At 28.1% G+C, this 18693-nt stretch overlaps 1 protein-coding gene across 1 annotated transcript in view; it reads left to right on the top strand.

Moving 5' to 3' along the window:
• LOC111617823 (C-Jun-amino-terminal kinase-interacting protein 3-like) overlaps positions 1-18693 on the top strand; it is a 211657-nt gene that overhangs the window by 83189 nt on the left and 109775 nt on the right. Inside the window, exons 13-15 of the mRNA XM_023359134.1 lie at positions 2360-2551; positions 3494-3580; positions 6022-6210. Of these exons, the coding sequence (XP_023214902.1) occupies positions 2360-2551; positions 3494-3580; positions 6022-6210 (468 nt within the window). The remainder of the gene's footprint in view (positions 1-2359; positions 2552-3493; positions 3581-6021; positions 6211-18693) is intronic.

Raw genomic sequence — 18693 nt, 5'->3', positions numbered from 1 at the left:
TTTTGGAAAAACTCGCATAAAAAATATTTTTTCAAAACAAAATTTATTTTTACATGAAAGAGCATGTCTGAAACTATTTTTCTACATAGTTACCACCATTGTCCAGACATTTGTCATATTGGGAAACCAACTTGTCTATACCCTCTTCAAAGAAAGATGCCGCCAGCAAAGACAGCCACTGCTGAACATCGGTTGTTTCAACAATCTCATGCAAAACAGTATTTGAAATTTGTGGAAACTCATCACAAAGCAATCTTATTGTGAACCATTTGTTTTCAGGAATTTTTTCATTCACTTTTGCAACCAAACCATCATTGACAACAGAAGGCCAGCCACTCCATGCTTCGTCATGAACATCAGTGTGTTCAGCATTGAATTGTCGAACCCACTTTCTAACTATTCCATCACTCATTACATTTTCACCATAAATCTCTACAAGTTGACGATGAATTTCAACTGGCTTAACATTCTTTGCGTTCAAAAACCGTACTACAGAATGCACTTCACAGTCGGCGGGATCGGCGATAGTCTTAAACATTTTGAACGCTCACTAACACGTGGAAAAACAACACAATCCGGCTGTAATGGCATCATTGGACTGACAATCAACCAGAGAGACATGTGCGCAGATGCTGAACTGCGATACTACCACTGTAATTGCGGTAGAACGAAATGGTACTTACTTTCCGGACACGCCTCATATTTTTATACATTACTCATATATTATGTTTTTTAATCCGTTGTCAGTTTTTTTGAAATTTAAGTATTTGTATTCGATCTCATGGAACAAATCTTCCAATTGTCCGTTTTCAACCTGACAATGGCCTATGGAATAGGTCGAAAACGTTTGTTTTAAATAAACTTTCTCGGCAACGATAAACGTATTTGGTTATTGTCTGATGTACAGTACAGTATAATTGAAATATTTAAAAATTTAGATGATGATTAAATATTTAAATTTCGATTTTATACGTATGCATTAAACTGCATCAAGAGAAAGATCAGTTTGAAGTTTGTGAATCGAGAAAAATTCTTTCAAATCCGATTTTATACGTATGCATTAAACTGCATCAAGAGAAAGATCAGTTTGAAGTTTGTGAATCGAGAAAAATTCTTTCAAAATTGTATTGTTCAATCTGATTTCCATGAAATGAAGGGAAAAAATCTGTCTCGAATTGTCATAATTCAAATAAATGATTCGAGTCAATTTTATTGGATTTCATTTTAAACGAACAGAAACTGAGAAATTTTCTTTTTTGTTCGAAGCTATTTGTAGGAAAAAGAAAAAAAAAACAGTTTCACAATTTTAGAAAACTGTTTTCTTTATAAAAAAAACAGTCAAATGAAAAAAAATTATTTATTTATTTATTTCCTTTTCTGTATATTTGTCATTCTGTCATACAAAAGCGGGATATTAGCACATTCCAAATTTATTATAACAAAGATCTTAGAAATAACAATTATTTATTTTAATTGCCAAGTATAAAATTTAACAAATTAAATTAAATAAATCTAAATAACTCAAATATTATAGCCAATTAAGAATAAATATTAATTTTATCACTTCAAATGAAATCAATTGCTTAGAATCAATCACATAAAATGAATTTTAAGTGATCGATTAATATAAAAATTAAATTAACAGTTAATTTGAGATTATTACTAAAATGAAACATTCGATCATTGATTTAAAGAAAAATATTATCTTTTTTACTCAACATATTATTAATTGAGCACGATGCAGAGATTAAGAATTGAAATCAAAGAGGATCTTCCCAGGAGTTTCCATAATGTCACTATTTAAACAATTCACAGTAAAGAAGAATTTTAATAATAATAATTTATTCTTTCTATGTATCAGCATGCCTTATAGTTATTTTTATTTCAAACGTCACTAAAGAAAAGTTATTTCATTCAAATATGATNAGAGTAGTCTGCCATGACAAATTTCAACATGGGATAGGTTAATATATTTTTCGTACATAATCGGTTATCCGAAAAATTGATTTTCCAAAAAATCCCAGTCCCCAATTGATTCAGATAATCAAAGCTTTACTGTATTTTTCTTTTAGTTTTCATGCATATTACAGCAATGTAGGAGATTGTAGAATTTTTTCATATTTAAACCATGTTCAGCATTTGTATATTTTTGTTTTATTTTCATTAGTATTTGAAAATGTTTGAGTTTTGTTACAAACATGATTTTAATTTTTAAAGTTATGAATATTATTTCATACCAAAATGCTTTTTTAGAGTACTGAAATAAACATTTCTAATGCTGTTATATTTAAATAACTTATTAAATATAATTTTATTAAAAATACAATTTTCATTTTATATTTATCTTTATTAAATATAGGAAGATGTTCCGATGGCTCAAAGAAAACGTTTTACTAGAGTAGAAATGGCAAGAGTACTAATGGAACGTAATCAATATAAAGAACGTTTAATGGAACTTCAAGAAGCTGTTCGTTGGACTGAAATGATTAGAGCTTCAAGGAATGATCCTACTCTGGAAACGAAGAGGAATCGCTCATCCATTTGGAAATTGTGAGTAAGTTTTTAAACAATTACAGTTAGTTTATGTATATGAATTATTTAATAAATTAACACTGAAAATAATGACTTAGATTTAAATTTAAAATATTTACATCAAACTTGTTATACAGTTAAAGAATTCTTTAACCAAAATTATTGTAACTTATCAGTTATGGCTGTTTATTTCTGATATTTTTTGAATTCCTAACACTATTTTTACTCAGTGAATGTCATAACTGTAGTAAAATTAAAGTTTTCAAATCAAATATGTATGTTTCAAAAATTCAAATAATCAACTAGATCCAAGAAATTTTACTATCTGTATGTTTTACTTAATTAAATTGAAACAAAATTACACAGTGATTGCTAAAAAAAGAAAAAAGCACATTATGATGATGTCATTTCTCCATTTCACATAGGAAAATATACTGTGTTAAATTATTAAAAAATTATATAAATATAGATTTTTTATAATAATATAATAAAACTTACTTTCAAACTGATAAATCACTATATTTACTAATAGTGTAGAAAATATGAAATTTAGTTTGTAATGCCTTATTTGTCACTCCTTTATTTAAAAAAAATTAATTTGTTGATTTATGAAAACATTTATAATTTTGTGACATGCAATGAATAACATTATAAACAAAATTTGAAAATATAAAGAACATACAGTATTATTAGCTTTTTGTTCATTGTACACATCAGAAAGCTTGAATTGTTATGACAGCAACATACATAAATAAATCTGGAATTAATACAATTCATGCTGTTTAAATAGTTTTTGTTACATTTGCTAGCAAATCAATTTTCTCTCTCTCTTTATGGTCTCTTCTGTAGTAATTGTATTTTGTTTTTTACACTTTCCTAACTTCTCTAATTTGTGTTAAAAATGTAGCTCTATCATAGTATCCAAAATATGATAATTTCATTTCAATATTATTTTATACAGGTAGCCCTCGGTTTATGCCACAATTCTGTTCCTACAAAAGCTGGTGCAAATCAAATCAGCATAAAACAAACCCATATTTACAGTGAGGTATAGGGTTAGGTTCTACATAAGTGAAAAATAAGCAAATAATTTTGTTTATTAATACAATATAATATAAAATACATATAAATTTTTAATTTTTAAAATGTATTTTATCATAAAATAAAGTGAAATGTTTTTATTAAAAAATTTTAGTTTTGGATCTCTTACATTTTTCGGAAAAAAGTATCCATCTTTAATTGTTTACATTTTTGTTTTCTTTCATCGAGAATTTCGGAATATGGTCAAATGGATGCGATGATGCTTCTTTTACATTTGCACTTCACTCCCAATCATTGTCTAACTCACAAAGTTCATCCGTCAAACTTTCCATAGTTGAAGGGATACATTATCCCGACGTAGAGCTACAGACGAGCAGAGACGCTGATTGATTGACCACTGGTTGCCGTAGCACATATATAAGGTCAGTTTAAGTGGAAATATTCAAGGTGGCTAATAAAAAAAGTATCGTCTGGCCAACGAGAAGTAGATTTGTCTTACTAATGATAGTTTGTGATTGCCGGAAGTGCTACTGCATTGTAAGGTGTTTTCCTAAACGAACTGATACGGGATACATTCATTGGTGCTATGGATTCGGACGCCATTTATTGGACTATTAAATTTGATAACTTGACTTGTGGGTACCTAAACATTTAATGTATTAATATTAATTTAATGCAAATGTATACATACCCAATAATATTAAACAGAAAAAATAAATATATTCAATAAAAATCTTTGTTTTAATGAATGGGTCGGATAATCGATGCTCTACTGTAATTGGAAATGGAAAGTAATAGAAAAAATATAATTTCATATGAAATACTTTAATAAGTGAATATTTTCAGATATTAAAGGTAATTCTTAAAGTAACTGCTTCAGTAGCAACACGAAGCAACACGCAACAGAGAAAAATTTAAACATGGGATATATTAATATACTATTATTGGGATATACTAATATACTATATTAATGTATTTTTTCATACATAATCGGTTATCCGAAAAATTGATTTTCCAAAAAATCCCAGTCCCCAATTGATTCAGATAATCAAAGCTTTACTGTATTTTTCTTTTAGTTTTCATGCATATTACAGCAATGTAGGAGATTGTAGAATTTTTTCATATTTAAACCATGTTCAGCATTTGTATATTTTTGTTTTATTCAATCATCTACAGTCTGTGCAATGGCAAAAAAACTTTATTAAACTGAAAAAATCTAATTTTTTGTTCATATTTAATGGCCTTTATTCCAAAAATCGAACATTTTCAAATACTCAGATCTCAAATAATGAAATATTTGTAGAAATAGAACAAAAATATGCAAATGCTGAACATGGTTTAAATATAAAAATGTCTGCAATGTGCCACATTGCTGTTACATGCACAAAAACAAAAAGATAAAAAATAATATAACAAAATGCATGTCAAATTATGTTGTGTAGAACTCAATCCAGAAATTCCAAGCACTGAATAACATGTTTAGGTCTTTGTTGTTGCAGAGTTCTTCTTATGCAATTATTCATAGAAAGTTTGTTGGGAAGAAGCCAAGGTCTATAAGAAACAAGCACCACCTTAGATATGTTGAGGCCCCAAAAATATATAAATCAACTTGTAAGGGAAACTTTGTCAACTATATGGACCTAAACATTGAGTGCTTAGAAATCCTGGATTGAGGTTTACTCAACATAATTTTATGTGTATTTTGTTATATTATTACAGTAGAGCATCTATTATTCGAATGCCGATCAACTGAAACATCAGTTAACTGAAAGCGTTCCAGTCGGACTGTGTCGTGCTGATTTGAACGTTTTTGATACTAGATTAACTTCTAAAGTATAATTTTTTTTGTTTTTATATTTTTCAATATATTTATTTTGTTTTTGCAAAATAAAGAAATAGTTTTTAAAGATACAATAGCCATGATTATTATTATAAAAATTTTCATTAGGCTTAACATTGATGAAAATTCAACACGAAGCAACACGCAACAGAGAAAAATTTAAACATGGGATATATTAATATACTATTATTGGGATATACTAATATACTATATTAATGTATTTTTTCGTACATAATCGGTTATCCGAAAAATTGATTTTCCAAAAAATCCCAGTCCCCAATTGATTCAGATAATCAAAGCTTTACTGTATTTTTCTTTTAGTTTTCATGCATATTACAGCAATGTAGGAGATTGTAGAATTTTTTCATATTTAAACCATGTTCAGCATTTGTATATTTTTGTTTTATTTTCATTAGTATTTGAAAATGTTTGAGTTTTGTTACAAACATGATTTTAATTTTTAAAGTTATGAATATTATTTCATACCAAAATGCTTTTTTAGAGTACTGAAATAAACATTTCTAATGCTGTTATATTTAAATAACTTATTAAATATAATTTTATTAAAAATACAATTTTCATTTTATATTTATCTTTATTAAATATAGGAAGATGTTCCGATGGCTCAAAGAAAACGTTTTACTAGAGTAGAAATGGCAAGAGTACTAATGGAACGTAATCAATATAAAGAACGTTTAATGGAACTTCAAGAAGCTGTTCGCTGGACTGAAATGATTAGAGCTTCAAGGAATGATCCTACTCTGGAAACGAAGAGGAATCGCTCATCCATTTGGAAATTGTGAGTAAGTTTTTAAACAATTACAGTTAGTTTATGTATATGAATTATTTAATAAATTAACACTGAAAATAATGACTTAGATTTAAATTTAAAATATTTACATCAAACTTGTTATACAGTTAAAGAATTCTTTAACCAAAATTATTGTAACTTATCAGTTATGGCTGTTTATTTCTGATATTTTTTGAATTCCTAACACTATTTTTACTCAGTGAATGTCATAACTGTAGTAAAATTAAAGTTTTCAAATCAAATATGTATGTTTCAAAAATTCAAATAATCAACTAGATCCAAGAAATTTTACTATCTGTATGTTTTACTTAATTAAATTGAAACAAAATTACACAGTGATTGCTAAAAAAAGAAAAAAGCACATTATGATGATGTCATTTCTCCATTTCACATAGGAAAATATACTGTGTTAAATTATTAAAAAATTATATAAATATAGATTTTTTATAATAATATAATAAAACTTACTTTCAAACTGATAAATCACTATATTTACTAATAGTGTAGAAAATATGAAATTTAGTTTGTAATGCCTTATTTGTCACTCCTTTATTTAAAAAAAATTAATTTGTTGATTTATGAAAACATTTATAATTTTGTGACATGCAATGAATAACATTATAAACAAAATTTGAAAATATAAAGAACATACAGTATTATTAGCTTTTTGTTCATTGTACACATCAGAAAGCTTGAATTGTTATGACAGCAACATACATAAATAAATCTGGAATTAATACAATTCATGCTGTTTAAATAGTTTTTGTTACATTTGCTAGCAAATCAATTTTCTCTCTCTCTTTATGGTCTCTTCTGTAGTAATTGTATTTTGTTTTTTACACTTTCCTAACTTCTCTAATTTGTGTTAAAAATGTAGCTCTATCATAGTATCCAAAATATGATAATTTCATTTCAATATTATTTTATACAGGTAGCCCTCGGTTTATGCCACAATTCTGTTCCTACAAAAGCTGGTGCAAATCAAATCAGCATAAAACAAACCCATATTTACAGTGAGGTATAGGGTTAGGTTCTACATAAGTGAAAAATAAGCAAATAATTTTGTTTATTAATACAATATAATACAAAATACATATAAATTTTTAATTTTTAAAATGTATTTTATCATAAAATAAAGTGAAATGTTTTTATTAAAAAATTTTAGTTTTGGATCTCTTACATTTTTCGGAAAAAAGTATCCATCTTTAATTGTTTACATTTTTGTTTTCTTTCATCGAGAATTTCGGAATATGGTCAAATGGATGCGATGATGCTTCTTTTACATTTGCACTTCACTCCCAATCATTGTCTAACTCACAAAGTTCATCCGTCAAACTTTCCATAGTTGAAGGGATACATTATCCCGACGTAGAGCTACAGACGAGCAGAGACGCTGATTGATTGACCACTGGTTGCCGTAGCACATATATAAGGTCAGTTTAAGTGGAAATATTCAAGGTGGCTAATAAAAAAAGTATCGTCTGGCCAACGAGAAGTAGATTTGTCTTACTAATGATAGTTTGTGATTGCCGGAAGTGCTACTGCATTGTAAGGTGTTTTCCTAAACGAACTGATACGGGATACATTCATTGGTGCTATGGATTCGGACGCCATTTATTGGACTATTAAATTTGATAACTTGACTTGTGGGTACCTAAACATTTAATGTATTAATATTAATTTAATGCAAATGTATACATACCCAATAATATTAAACAGAAAAAATAAATATATTCAATAAAAATCTTTGTTTTAATGAATGTACAATGTCGCAGCTTGGTAAATATGTCAACATGAAATGAAAATCAGTCTGGCATAGGGAAAATCGGGGAATTACATTGCGAAACGGCAAATTGCATAGTGGCGTTATTGTGAATTGGTATAAATTGAGCCGGCGTAAACCGAGGGCTACCTGTACTTTACATTTTTATTAGATCTGTATTATTACAATAAGTACAATTTGAGTTTTATTATCATTTTAATAAATAAATCAATACTCATGACACAACAACTTAGTTTTTATTATATTTAGTATATGTATGTATGATTGAATTTATACAAACAAATTAATATTTATGTAAAAGTTTGATAGATTTCTTAAATATAAATGTGGTTTTGTGGAAATAATTCTTTGGACACAAAGTTACTCTAAATTAGATGTATGTAAAGTGAATCTTGCAAATAAAATAGAATTTACAATTTAATTTATTAATATGATTTTTTTAAATGTGAAAGTATTTTTTGTAAACATCATAAAATATTAAATTAAAAAATTGAAAGATATTATAATAATAAATAATATTGTAAAAATTACAATGTTTGAATTTATTAAAAGACATAAGATATATCAAATCACAAAAGCAACATTATACACATGAAATTTGATTAATTAATAGTTAAAAATATTTTTAACTAAAATTAAAATAGCTAAATAAAATTATTTTCAGTTGTAGTTTTAAATATTTGTAATTAGTAATTAATCAGATTTAATGCATTTGTTTCTTTTATGGTTTTCCGCATTTTACTTTTTTTGCAATATGCAGGATATGCTTTTTTTTTAATGATTGATTCATGTATTAGTTTTGGTTAAATATTTTTATACAAGTAATGCCTGATATTCAAGAATAAATAGAAATTTTGATATTAAAAATTAAATTATCTTAAGAAACTCAATAACAGAAATTAAATTTTTGTCTCTTTTAATATTATTAATAAAGAAAATTGTGAAGATAATTAATATAAAGATCATTTGAAAATTAGACAGTGTAAATCAGTGGTTCTCAGCCGGGGATACATGTACCCCTAGTGGTACAAGCATAAATCAAAGGGGTATGCTTGTACCTTTGATTTATGCTTGTAACTAACTTTCATTACAAAATGACGTATGTTAATCAATTTGCTGTAAATTATTAACACAAGAAACAAGAAAAGACAAAAACTTGCTTTAAAATATCCCAGTATGAACACTGACTTCCCTTTTACAGTCCAAACAATTTGTTTATCCTCTTGATTTGCCCGTCTATTTGTGCCATTAGTTCTGAGTGAACCTGTAGTCTAGTAAAATTATGGTTTAACCGAGCATTAATTTTAGAATAGAAAAAATTTTTTTATTCTATTCTATAATTATTGCTCAATGAGATTGGGGCTTTTTGTGTTTTTACTGGACTACTGGTATTAGGAATAACGAGGCCTGGATCATTACCTCTACCATACAATGCATGTCATTGCATGCGCACATTACTTGATATTTAGCAAATTTAGACATTACGTTTGTTACAAAAATTGAAAGATTCATTTATCGTTCTGCACGTTATAAATTCGCAGCCATTACATTGTAAGTACACAATTATAATCTCTATTTTACAGCGTAGGAACCAAATTTTGAAAAATTGCAAGATTTATCGCAACAAATATCCCATTAAATTTTGTTAGAAATTATTGTAGAATAATTTAAATTTTCTTTATCGTTAATTATAATTATTCATTTTTAGGAAATGTAATTTATGCATGTATTCTGTGATTTTATATAATATACTTATCAAATAATAATAAATAAATGTATGTACCTGAGTAAATTTATTATTATTTACGTAAACTAAGTAATTCACTTTTAGTTATAGTTAGTTAGAGTTTTTTTTATGGTGCTCAGTTATAAGGGCTGTATACATCTAACACAGTAATTATAAAATTTACATACAGAAATATAAGGGGTACTTGAGAAACAACTAATGGGCTAATGGGGTACATCAACAAAAAAGTTGAGAACCACTGGTGTAAATGATTATTAAATACATTTATATTTCAAGCAATTATTGTGGCAAGGTAAATTTTTAAGACAGAGAACATCATTTTGATTAGAGATTCATTATTTTATTCTTAATGGTTTATTTCTAGAAGTTTACTTTATCTTTTAAAGTTCTTTTTTGCATTAAACTTAAATATGTTCTTCTGTTTTATAACTTTGTTGTAAACAATTTGTTTTTAAACTGAATTCAGTGGAATTATTGTAAAATTTATATTATAACTTCTTTAGGATTTTTAAACTATTTCTTTAAAAAGTTTTAAGAACTGTTAAAATAAATACTATATATCCTAATCCATTCTAACCCAGCTTCTATTTTCAACTAAATATAAAACACCTTACCACTGGGGTAGTTAAATTACTTTACTAAATGCTTTTTGTCTCTATTTATGAACTCTCATCAGGTGAATAATAAATTTATTATAAGAATTATATAAATTTAATATATATCTTAAATTTAATATGAATTAATAATGTCTGTGTTAATTTTTAAGTTTCTTATTCACTTTTAATTAGTATTAAAATGAAATGAATTATATAATAAAATCAATAATGTAATTAATATTACATAATATTAACTTAACCCTAATCAATCAATTTATTTTCATATTACAATAGGAATTATCTGATTAACAAATTTAATGTAAGATGGCAACATAACTGCCACCTTTAAACTGAATTAGTTTAATCATTAATATTATAATCTAAAAATAATCTGATTGATTGAATTTGGATTATAAGGTTTGAACTTTAGTTATATATAACATCATATAACTAAAGCAAATTATGTAACATTATGTGTGTGTAAATTGTTTAAAAGAATATATCATTAATGACTTTTTATTTAGTATAAACATAGAGTATAAAACCAGCCTGATGATTAAGAAATTCAATGTTTGTTTAATATTAAACGTATCTAGAAATTTATTGGAATAAAATTGGAAATCTTTTATAAGAAATTGTCAACAGTAGTATTATGTTTATTGTAATCTCTGTTAAAGAATTATATTTGTTGTCAACTTTCTAAAGATGGAATAAAGTTCAAAAAAATTTGAAGTTTATAAAAAAATACTTTAGAAACATATTCCCTAACTATAAATTTAATTCTGATAAGTACTTTAAAAAGTATTACTGCTAATCTTCAGGGAAAAATTTTTTAACAAAAGCATAAATACAATTTAATACAACCATGAAGAAAGGACATTTTAAAATGAAATAAATTTTGGGAGTATTTGTTTTTTCCCCCTGATGGAATATATAAAGAAAAACAGTAATTTAGCAACAGTTATATGTAAAATTAACAATTTTTTTTTTTACTTTAAAATATTAAATATCTGAATATTCTATTATTTCATGTTAGAAAACTAATTTTATTTGTCTGCCGGTTTTTAAAATGTTTAAGATGTTTTAAGATTCTGTTTATGATAAATAGAAAAGAGTGTTATAAATTCTTTAGTTGTAAGAGCAATAACAGAATTTATTGCTCTTACAACTATTTACTAACAGAATTTGTAAAATATGGTATATTTTACAAAACTTTTAAATTTTATGCAAGATATACAGATGATATATTTGTTACTTTAGAAGGAAATGAAACTCCATACAGTTTTTAAATGTTTTTGAATTTAAAGTTTATGTGTTAATGAGATCAGCTAATTGTATACAGAATTACATTATTTAGATAGTTTTATTTATAAAAAATGTAATCTGTTTTATATAACAATTTACAGAAAAAGAGAATATTATGCCAATTACATTTCTATATGAGGTCCATAGACTTATAAATTAGTAAAGTTTGAGTGTTTAATGAGAATAACTCAAATTTGGAGACTAAAAAATATTTTGAATATTTAAAGAAATTGAAATCCATGATAAAAATAAAGAAATATCTTTGAATTTACTAAGAAAACAGCTTTAATGCAAAAAAAAAAATTAAAAACTAATTTTATCAAGATTTATAAAACAAAAAATATATAAGACTTCAATAGAAACTTCACATTATTAGTATGCTTCATAGCAATATTGAAAAAGTAGATACTAAGATCATGTCAAGAGTGTACAATTTCTATGTTTGATAAAAAATGAATCTCTACAGATTAATGCCAAAGAATTGCCATATTGCATGGGACCAGGGCCTATCAGAGGGGGGCAGCTGCTCTGGGCCTTGCAATATTAGGGGCCTCAACTTGGCAACTCAATATTTTAGACAAAAATATAGAAGGCAAAGCAATTTGCTAAATTTTAACATTTGTAAAATTAAATTCTAAATTTCTGTCAGAGGAGTCAGAGAGGATTGAGAGTTATGAGCCAGTCCCTGATTGGCTAGAAGTATATCACCCTGACCAACCCCAGACTGGAGGAGATATTCTTCTGGCCAATCACTGCACACACCCACACTCAAAAGTTATCCCTTCCTCTATCTCTGAATCCCACCCCCCAGCAAAAAGGGTATAAAAGCAGAGAATGAGGCCTGTTCAGTCAGTTCTGTGCTAACAGTGTTTTACGATACTAAGCGCTGACACAAACTATGCTTTGCGAGAGAAAAACTCTAGCAAATGTGCGCTAGCACACCCAATGATGTCAAAGGCCCCGCCCCTTTCTTCATGCTCACCCTGGGCCTTGCATTTTCTCTGAAAGGTCCTGCATGGGACTATAATTATGCTACTATTTAATGATTAAATATAAAGTAATTTGGTGTAGAGGTAGATGTTAGGTACCATCTCTTGATAAATTTAATAATTAATTTAAAAGGTTCTGGAAGAAAAGAATTGGTCTGGAGCAGGATTTGAACTCGCAACTCCCACTTGCCATGTGATGTATTATCAGTTACACTACCAGACCTTTGTCCTACCTTCACTTCTAGAACTATTAATTTAGATATAACCATACTGATTGCTTATGGCACAAACTGGGGATGACTTCAAGCAGGAATTGTGGGTTTAAGTTTTACTCCAGGTCAAATCTTTTCATCCAGAACTTTCTAAATTAATTAATTATTAAATTTATGAAGAAATAGTACCTATTACTTACTATTAGGCAAAATTATTTGACATTTAATTATTAAATAGCAGTATTATTATAAATCAATTTAATCCAGCAATCATCTGGCATTAATCTAAAAATCAGGTTAATGGATGTTTATAATCTCTACCAATAAGCGTAAGTAGTTGAAAGCTTGAAATAATTTCTGAACTTTAAAGCAATATAAGAAGAAAATTAGAAATAGTTGCATTAGGAAAAATAGTATTAGTGAGAAGTAGAAATGAAATAAAATGAATGAAATTATTGGAGAAATTTGATAAAGGAGAAATTATTAACAAGAGGGATAGCAAAATAAATGCATCATAGAAATAATGAAACATAATTTTAAAGAAAAGATAAAAAATACATTTAAAATTTAGACTCTGAAATAGACATTTATTTTTTGTTATAACTAACTATAATGTCAAAAATACTGTATGATTATAATATTCTCAAAAAATGTTTGATATTTTCAAAAATATTGAAAAATCTTTAATCTTGAATAAAATCTTGTATGAATATTATTTTGTGTTTAAATATTATATATAATGCTAGTATTTTGTATTAGATGTTTAATATTTTAAAATAATTGTTATATTACAATATTTGTCAGATTTATAGTTAAAAAAATAAAAACTATTAGAATTTGTTTGGAATGTTTTAAAAAATGTATTAATTCTTCTCTCATAAAAAAATTTATTTTTAATGCTCAGCAGTAATGCTTAAAAACTCTTGGAAATGTACTTATTTTAAGTGTGAATTTGACTCAATAGAGAATTTTGTTGAATAGAATTAATTGCTTATTTGAGTTTGGAAAAATTTTGAAGTTTAAAGATTTTGGAATTTTAAGGTCAGAATTCTTAATTATTGGGCTATTTTACATTTCTGATTTTATTTTAGTTAATAATTTATATCATCTTATAAATAATAATGTGATTTTTTTTAAATGTTCATTACATTCATTTTTAAAAAATATATTAGAAACATGTTTCAAATATAATTTCATTTTTAAATAGTATGATATGTTTTTAAAAATGAAAAGTTAATATTTAAATTAAGTATAATGTCAAAAATAAAGTAAAATTTTGTCATTTTATAAATTTTTATCTTATGAAAAATATGCTGCTTTTTTAAAAGTAATAAATAAATTACTTAATATTTTGAATATGTTATACCACTGGTTCTTGATGTTTCTTGTGTCATGGACCCCTAAGACTCCACACATAGACTGTTGACTAGAGGTTGAGAAATGTGGCTTTATGCTATCATTAGAAAGCTATTATTTTTAAAAAATTATTTTTCCTATTACTTTGTGAAATTTATATTATTTCTAAAGAACAATGAAGATTAATATTTAATGAATTACTTCTGTAACTATTAGAGATTCTATTTTATTTAGTAAGTAATAAACATACTGTATACTGGATATAAATTAAAAATATCACTTACAAAACCAAAAATACAGCTCGTAGAACAAAACATTGAAAGAAAACAAACATTTTCAATTGTCTTGAGCAACCATCTTCAGGTTAAAGAATGGATTCAGAACAGAACAAGAAATGGAATGTTATAATTTAAAATATAAAAAGAATGATGGCTGATTGGTAGTTGGCAGTCAAATGGTTGCATTGGGATGTAAAAAGTAATATTAAATTTCAAATAATACTTCCCAAACTGGGGATAACATTTTATTGTCCTTGTAGTTGATAGCTGTGTTGTTTCTACTGGCCTTGAAAATTTCTAACATTTTAAGATACAGGTAACCCCCTTATAACACAGGAGTTATGTTCCAAAAAATTGCCATGTTATGCAAATCTGTGTTATACGAAACAAAGAACTAATGTGAAAAGGAGGGTTAAGTTCCAAAAATTAAAAACCATGCTGTTAAATCCTTATTTAAATCGGATTTATTATTCATTTTTTTCAAAGGTAAAATACTTATTTATTATTTAATTAAATATTTTACTAGAGGACTATTCATCCTATATGATGATCTCAGCATGAGCATCATCAACTGGTAACAGTTTTTGGGTGCGTTCGTTAATAGCGGTCTCTCTGCAACGGGAGTGCGCTGCTGTTTGTAGGCATTTAGGAACAACGGTGAAAGAAAGATGGCGGCGCCTGCACTATCGATAGTATCATGATGGAGGAATCTATAATTCTAAAATGAGCTTTTAGAGGCAAAAAAAGGGTCCCAATTGTAAAATTTAATCACTAAATGGATTATTTGTTAAAAGATCATTCAAAGTAGCCATGAAAGCAATTAGAATGCTTGCATAGAGTTACGCGGAGGTATAAAAGAATGCACCCTTTATTACATTTCATGTTGTACGAGGGTTTTGCCCAATTTCCAAACCATGTTAGAGTGAACCTGTGCTATAAAAGCATCGTGTTATACAGGGATGTTTCCAATTCTCGAACCGTGTTAGAGTGAATCTGTGCTATAGAAGTGCCGTGTTATATGGGGGTTACCTGTACTTAACTTGTGAAGGCCTTGTATATGGTAAATCAGATGTACAGTACATTGTCAATGCTCACTTGCACATCCCCATTCAAGGTGTGTGTGGCTAATGCTGTAGTAATTTGTCTTTTATTAATTGTATTGAGATGTTCTTGTAATGTTGTTTTAATGGATGTATTGTAGCCCCAGTGTACTGTAAGTGCTGGCCCTCTTTGTTGTCCTGAAGGGATATGGAGTACACTCCTGGAAGTACTGTACAGTACATCTTATTCTAAGGGGTCTTTGGTGTTTCTAAGAAGAGCATAGATGGTGAGGTTTCTTCTCTAGGCCAAAGAAAGGTTGTTGCCTCCTACTTCTCAGTATATGGCCATCAGGTTCATGTTATACTGCACAATCTTGAATTTATGATCCACTGTTCCTGTATTTTGGTTTTGCTCCACACACTTGTTTATTAAACTTTTATTAATTGAAATGGATACCCATGCTGGACAGCCAGTTGAGTTATATACCTCAATTCCTGAGTTCTTTCTTTGATAGTAGAAGAGTCTGTGAATGCTCTTTTCATCAAGGCTCTAAATGCTGCTAACTTGTATTGAAAGTGATTGTGTGAGGAGGCCAGGATGAAAATTGTATTGTAAATGGGTTTATGGTGCACTGGTGTGTAAATACTGCCATCCTGTTTGTGTATGTTGATATCTAGAAAATGATCAACACAAGTATATTTTTGTTCCAGGTGTAAATGAAGGCCAAAAAGGATTGTTATTGAAAGAATTCAGATAAACATTGATGTTTGGCTTATGACACCAAATAATTAGTATGTCATCAATATACCTGGAATATAGGACAATGTCATGTTCACAGGACCTGATTTTCCAGTTGCCTGATGATTAACTCACATTGTGCTCAAGAGGAGACTTTCCATAGGCACTCTTCTGTGCTGCAAGTAAGCCATTTCCTCAAATTGGAAAGAGGAGGAGTGGCAAGTTAAGTCGACAAATTCTAATATATCCACACGGAAGTTGCCTTCTTTGCCTGTGATTGAGAGGAAAGTTACAGAGTGCATAGAAGCATGGTTCTGTTTTGATTGACAGTTACATCTATTTGAAATCACATACTGTGATGTATGTGTAGTCAGTAATTCAAATTATTATCAATGGAATATAGCCCAAATATTATACAACAGTTGGTGAGGCTTTATATGTGTAGTCTCAAATCTGAAGGTTGTGTAGATGATCCAAGAGTTATATAGAGTTCTTAATGCTCCAGTTGTAATTATATAAGTTATTTGTGATGTACTGGTTAAGGATTTTATTGATTAGTGTTGTTGGAGATTCCAGCTTGTCCATGACAAGATGTAGTTGATATCTAGGTTTATGTACTTTGTCAAAGACAAAAGTTCTTGGAACAGAAAGTGCTGAAATGGAGATGATGATCATTTTTAAAGCATATGCCAAGGTGTCCTAGTGAAATGTATGATACTGTTGTGTAGCCTCTGCAAGTAGTCAGAAGGTGCAACAGCAATGGTGCATTCCATTTCAGTGGCATAATTAAATATGCCTTTTAGTACATTGATCTTTACATGAGGACTATGTTCTTAGATTTACGTTCTTTAGATTTGAGGACTGTGTTCTGCCCTACATAGGACTATATCATTATCAGCCATTCACTTTGTGGACACTCTGATGGAATGCCAAATGGAGGCATTTGGGAGCTGTGTTATGGTGGCAAATGGTTAACCAAGCTTTCTACCTGTAGTATTCTTTACTGATGTCAAGACTCTTAAGATGGTTTTTGATATCTGGGTTGATGTGTTCTGGAAAAGTAGTAGGAGAGTTGTATAATGGTCTGAAGCTAGTGGCATTCACTAATTGCTTGGGCAGGGAAATGTTGTCCCAATATATGATTATACTATTTGATTTCATTGTCTTGTTGAATACCTGGAAGCTAGCTAGCCACTCGATCCTTTTGGTATGATTCCTCAAGTCTCATTGTTATAGAGTTGATGAGTCTAACAACCCTTGAATTGATGTTGTATAATAAGGCTGGGTCATGAATATGGAAATCATTTCAAACTTGATAAGCTCTATTAGGAGGACATATCTCTGTCTTTTGATTAGTTGAATAGCTTTTTGTAATCATGGCCTTCTGATAGTAGGAAACAGCACAGCACATTCATATGGCAGGCTAATTCTATAGATCTATGCTGGATACAGACTCCTAGCTTGACATTGGAGTAAGAAGTTTTGCTTCTCAGACATTCAACAAATTTGAATTTCCAGTTTCCTATAGAATTTGGCTGGCCTAGCCACCTACTAAGTAATAAATATCACTTACAAAACCAAAAATCCAGCTCAGAACAAAATGTTGAAGGAAAATAAAAGTTTTCAGTTGCCTTGAGTGATCATCATCAGGTTAAAAGAATAAATTCAGAATGGAACAAGTGATAGAATGTTATAACTTAAAATATAAAAGAATGATATAAAGAATTCAGCAAAACATTGGTGTTTGGTCTTATTAATTCTCAAATGCCTTATTCTGTTGAAAAAATATTTATTAAACATTGACAAACAAACCAATACAAAATGTTTTCTTAGCAAAATAAGGTGTTTGAGAATTAATTAGTCTACTGCTGAGTATGAGTTAGATTTCAATGGTAACACTGGCCATAGTTTATAAGATGCTTTTACAACTTTCTCTGAAGGTTATAAAGGCAAAGTGTAAGCTGGATTTCCTGAATTGACAATCCATAGAATTAGTTTTCTAAAAGAGATATTTTATCCCAATATTTAAATGTGTTCTAATGTAAAAATTTGAAACCTCCATTTACAAATGTTCTATGTATAATGGTTGATAACTGCATGTGCATCATGCAGTTATCAACCATGAAGACAACTTGTAAAACAGATTAAAAACATTTGTGAATGTTTAATTAATGAATGTTTTTGCAGCAAAATAAGGTGTTTGAGAATTATTGCAGATTATTAGTTTATTGCAGAGTGTAAGTTAAGCTGAATGATATCTTCAACTAAATGATAATATATATATATATATTATCATTTAGTTGAAGATATCATTCAGCTTAACTTACACTCTGCAATAAACTAATAATCTGCAATAATTCTCAAACACCTTATTTTGCTGCAAAAACATTCATTAATTAAACATTCACAAATGTTTTTAATCTG

This window comes from Centruroides sculpturatus, unplaced genomic scaffold, assembly GCF_000671375.1.
Source record: "Centruroides sculpturatus isolate CEXI.00-Female unplaced genomic scaffold, Cexi_2.0 scaffold104, whole genome shotgun sequence".
Lineage (NCBI taxonomy): Eukaryota > Metazoa > Arthropoda > Arachnida > Scorpiones > Buthidae > Centruroides > Centruroides sculpturatus.
This window is presented reverse-complemented; position numbering and strand designations above follow the sequence as displayed.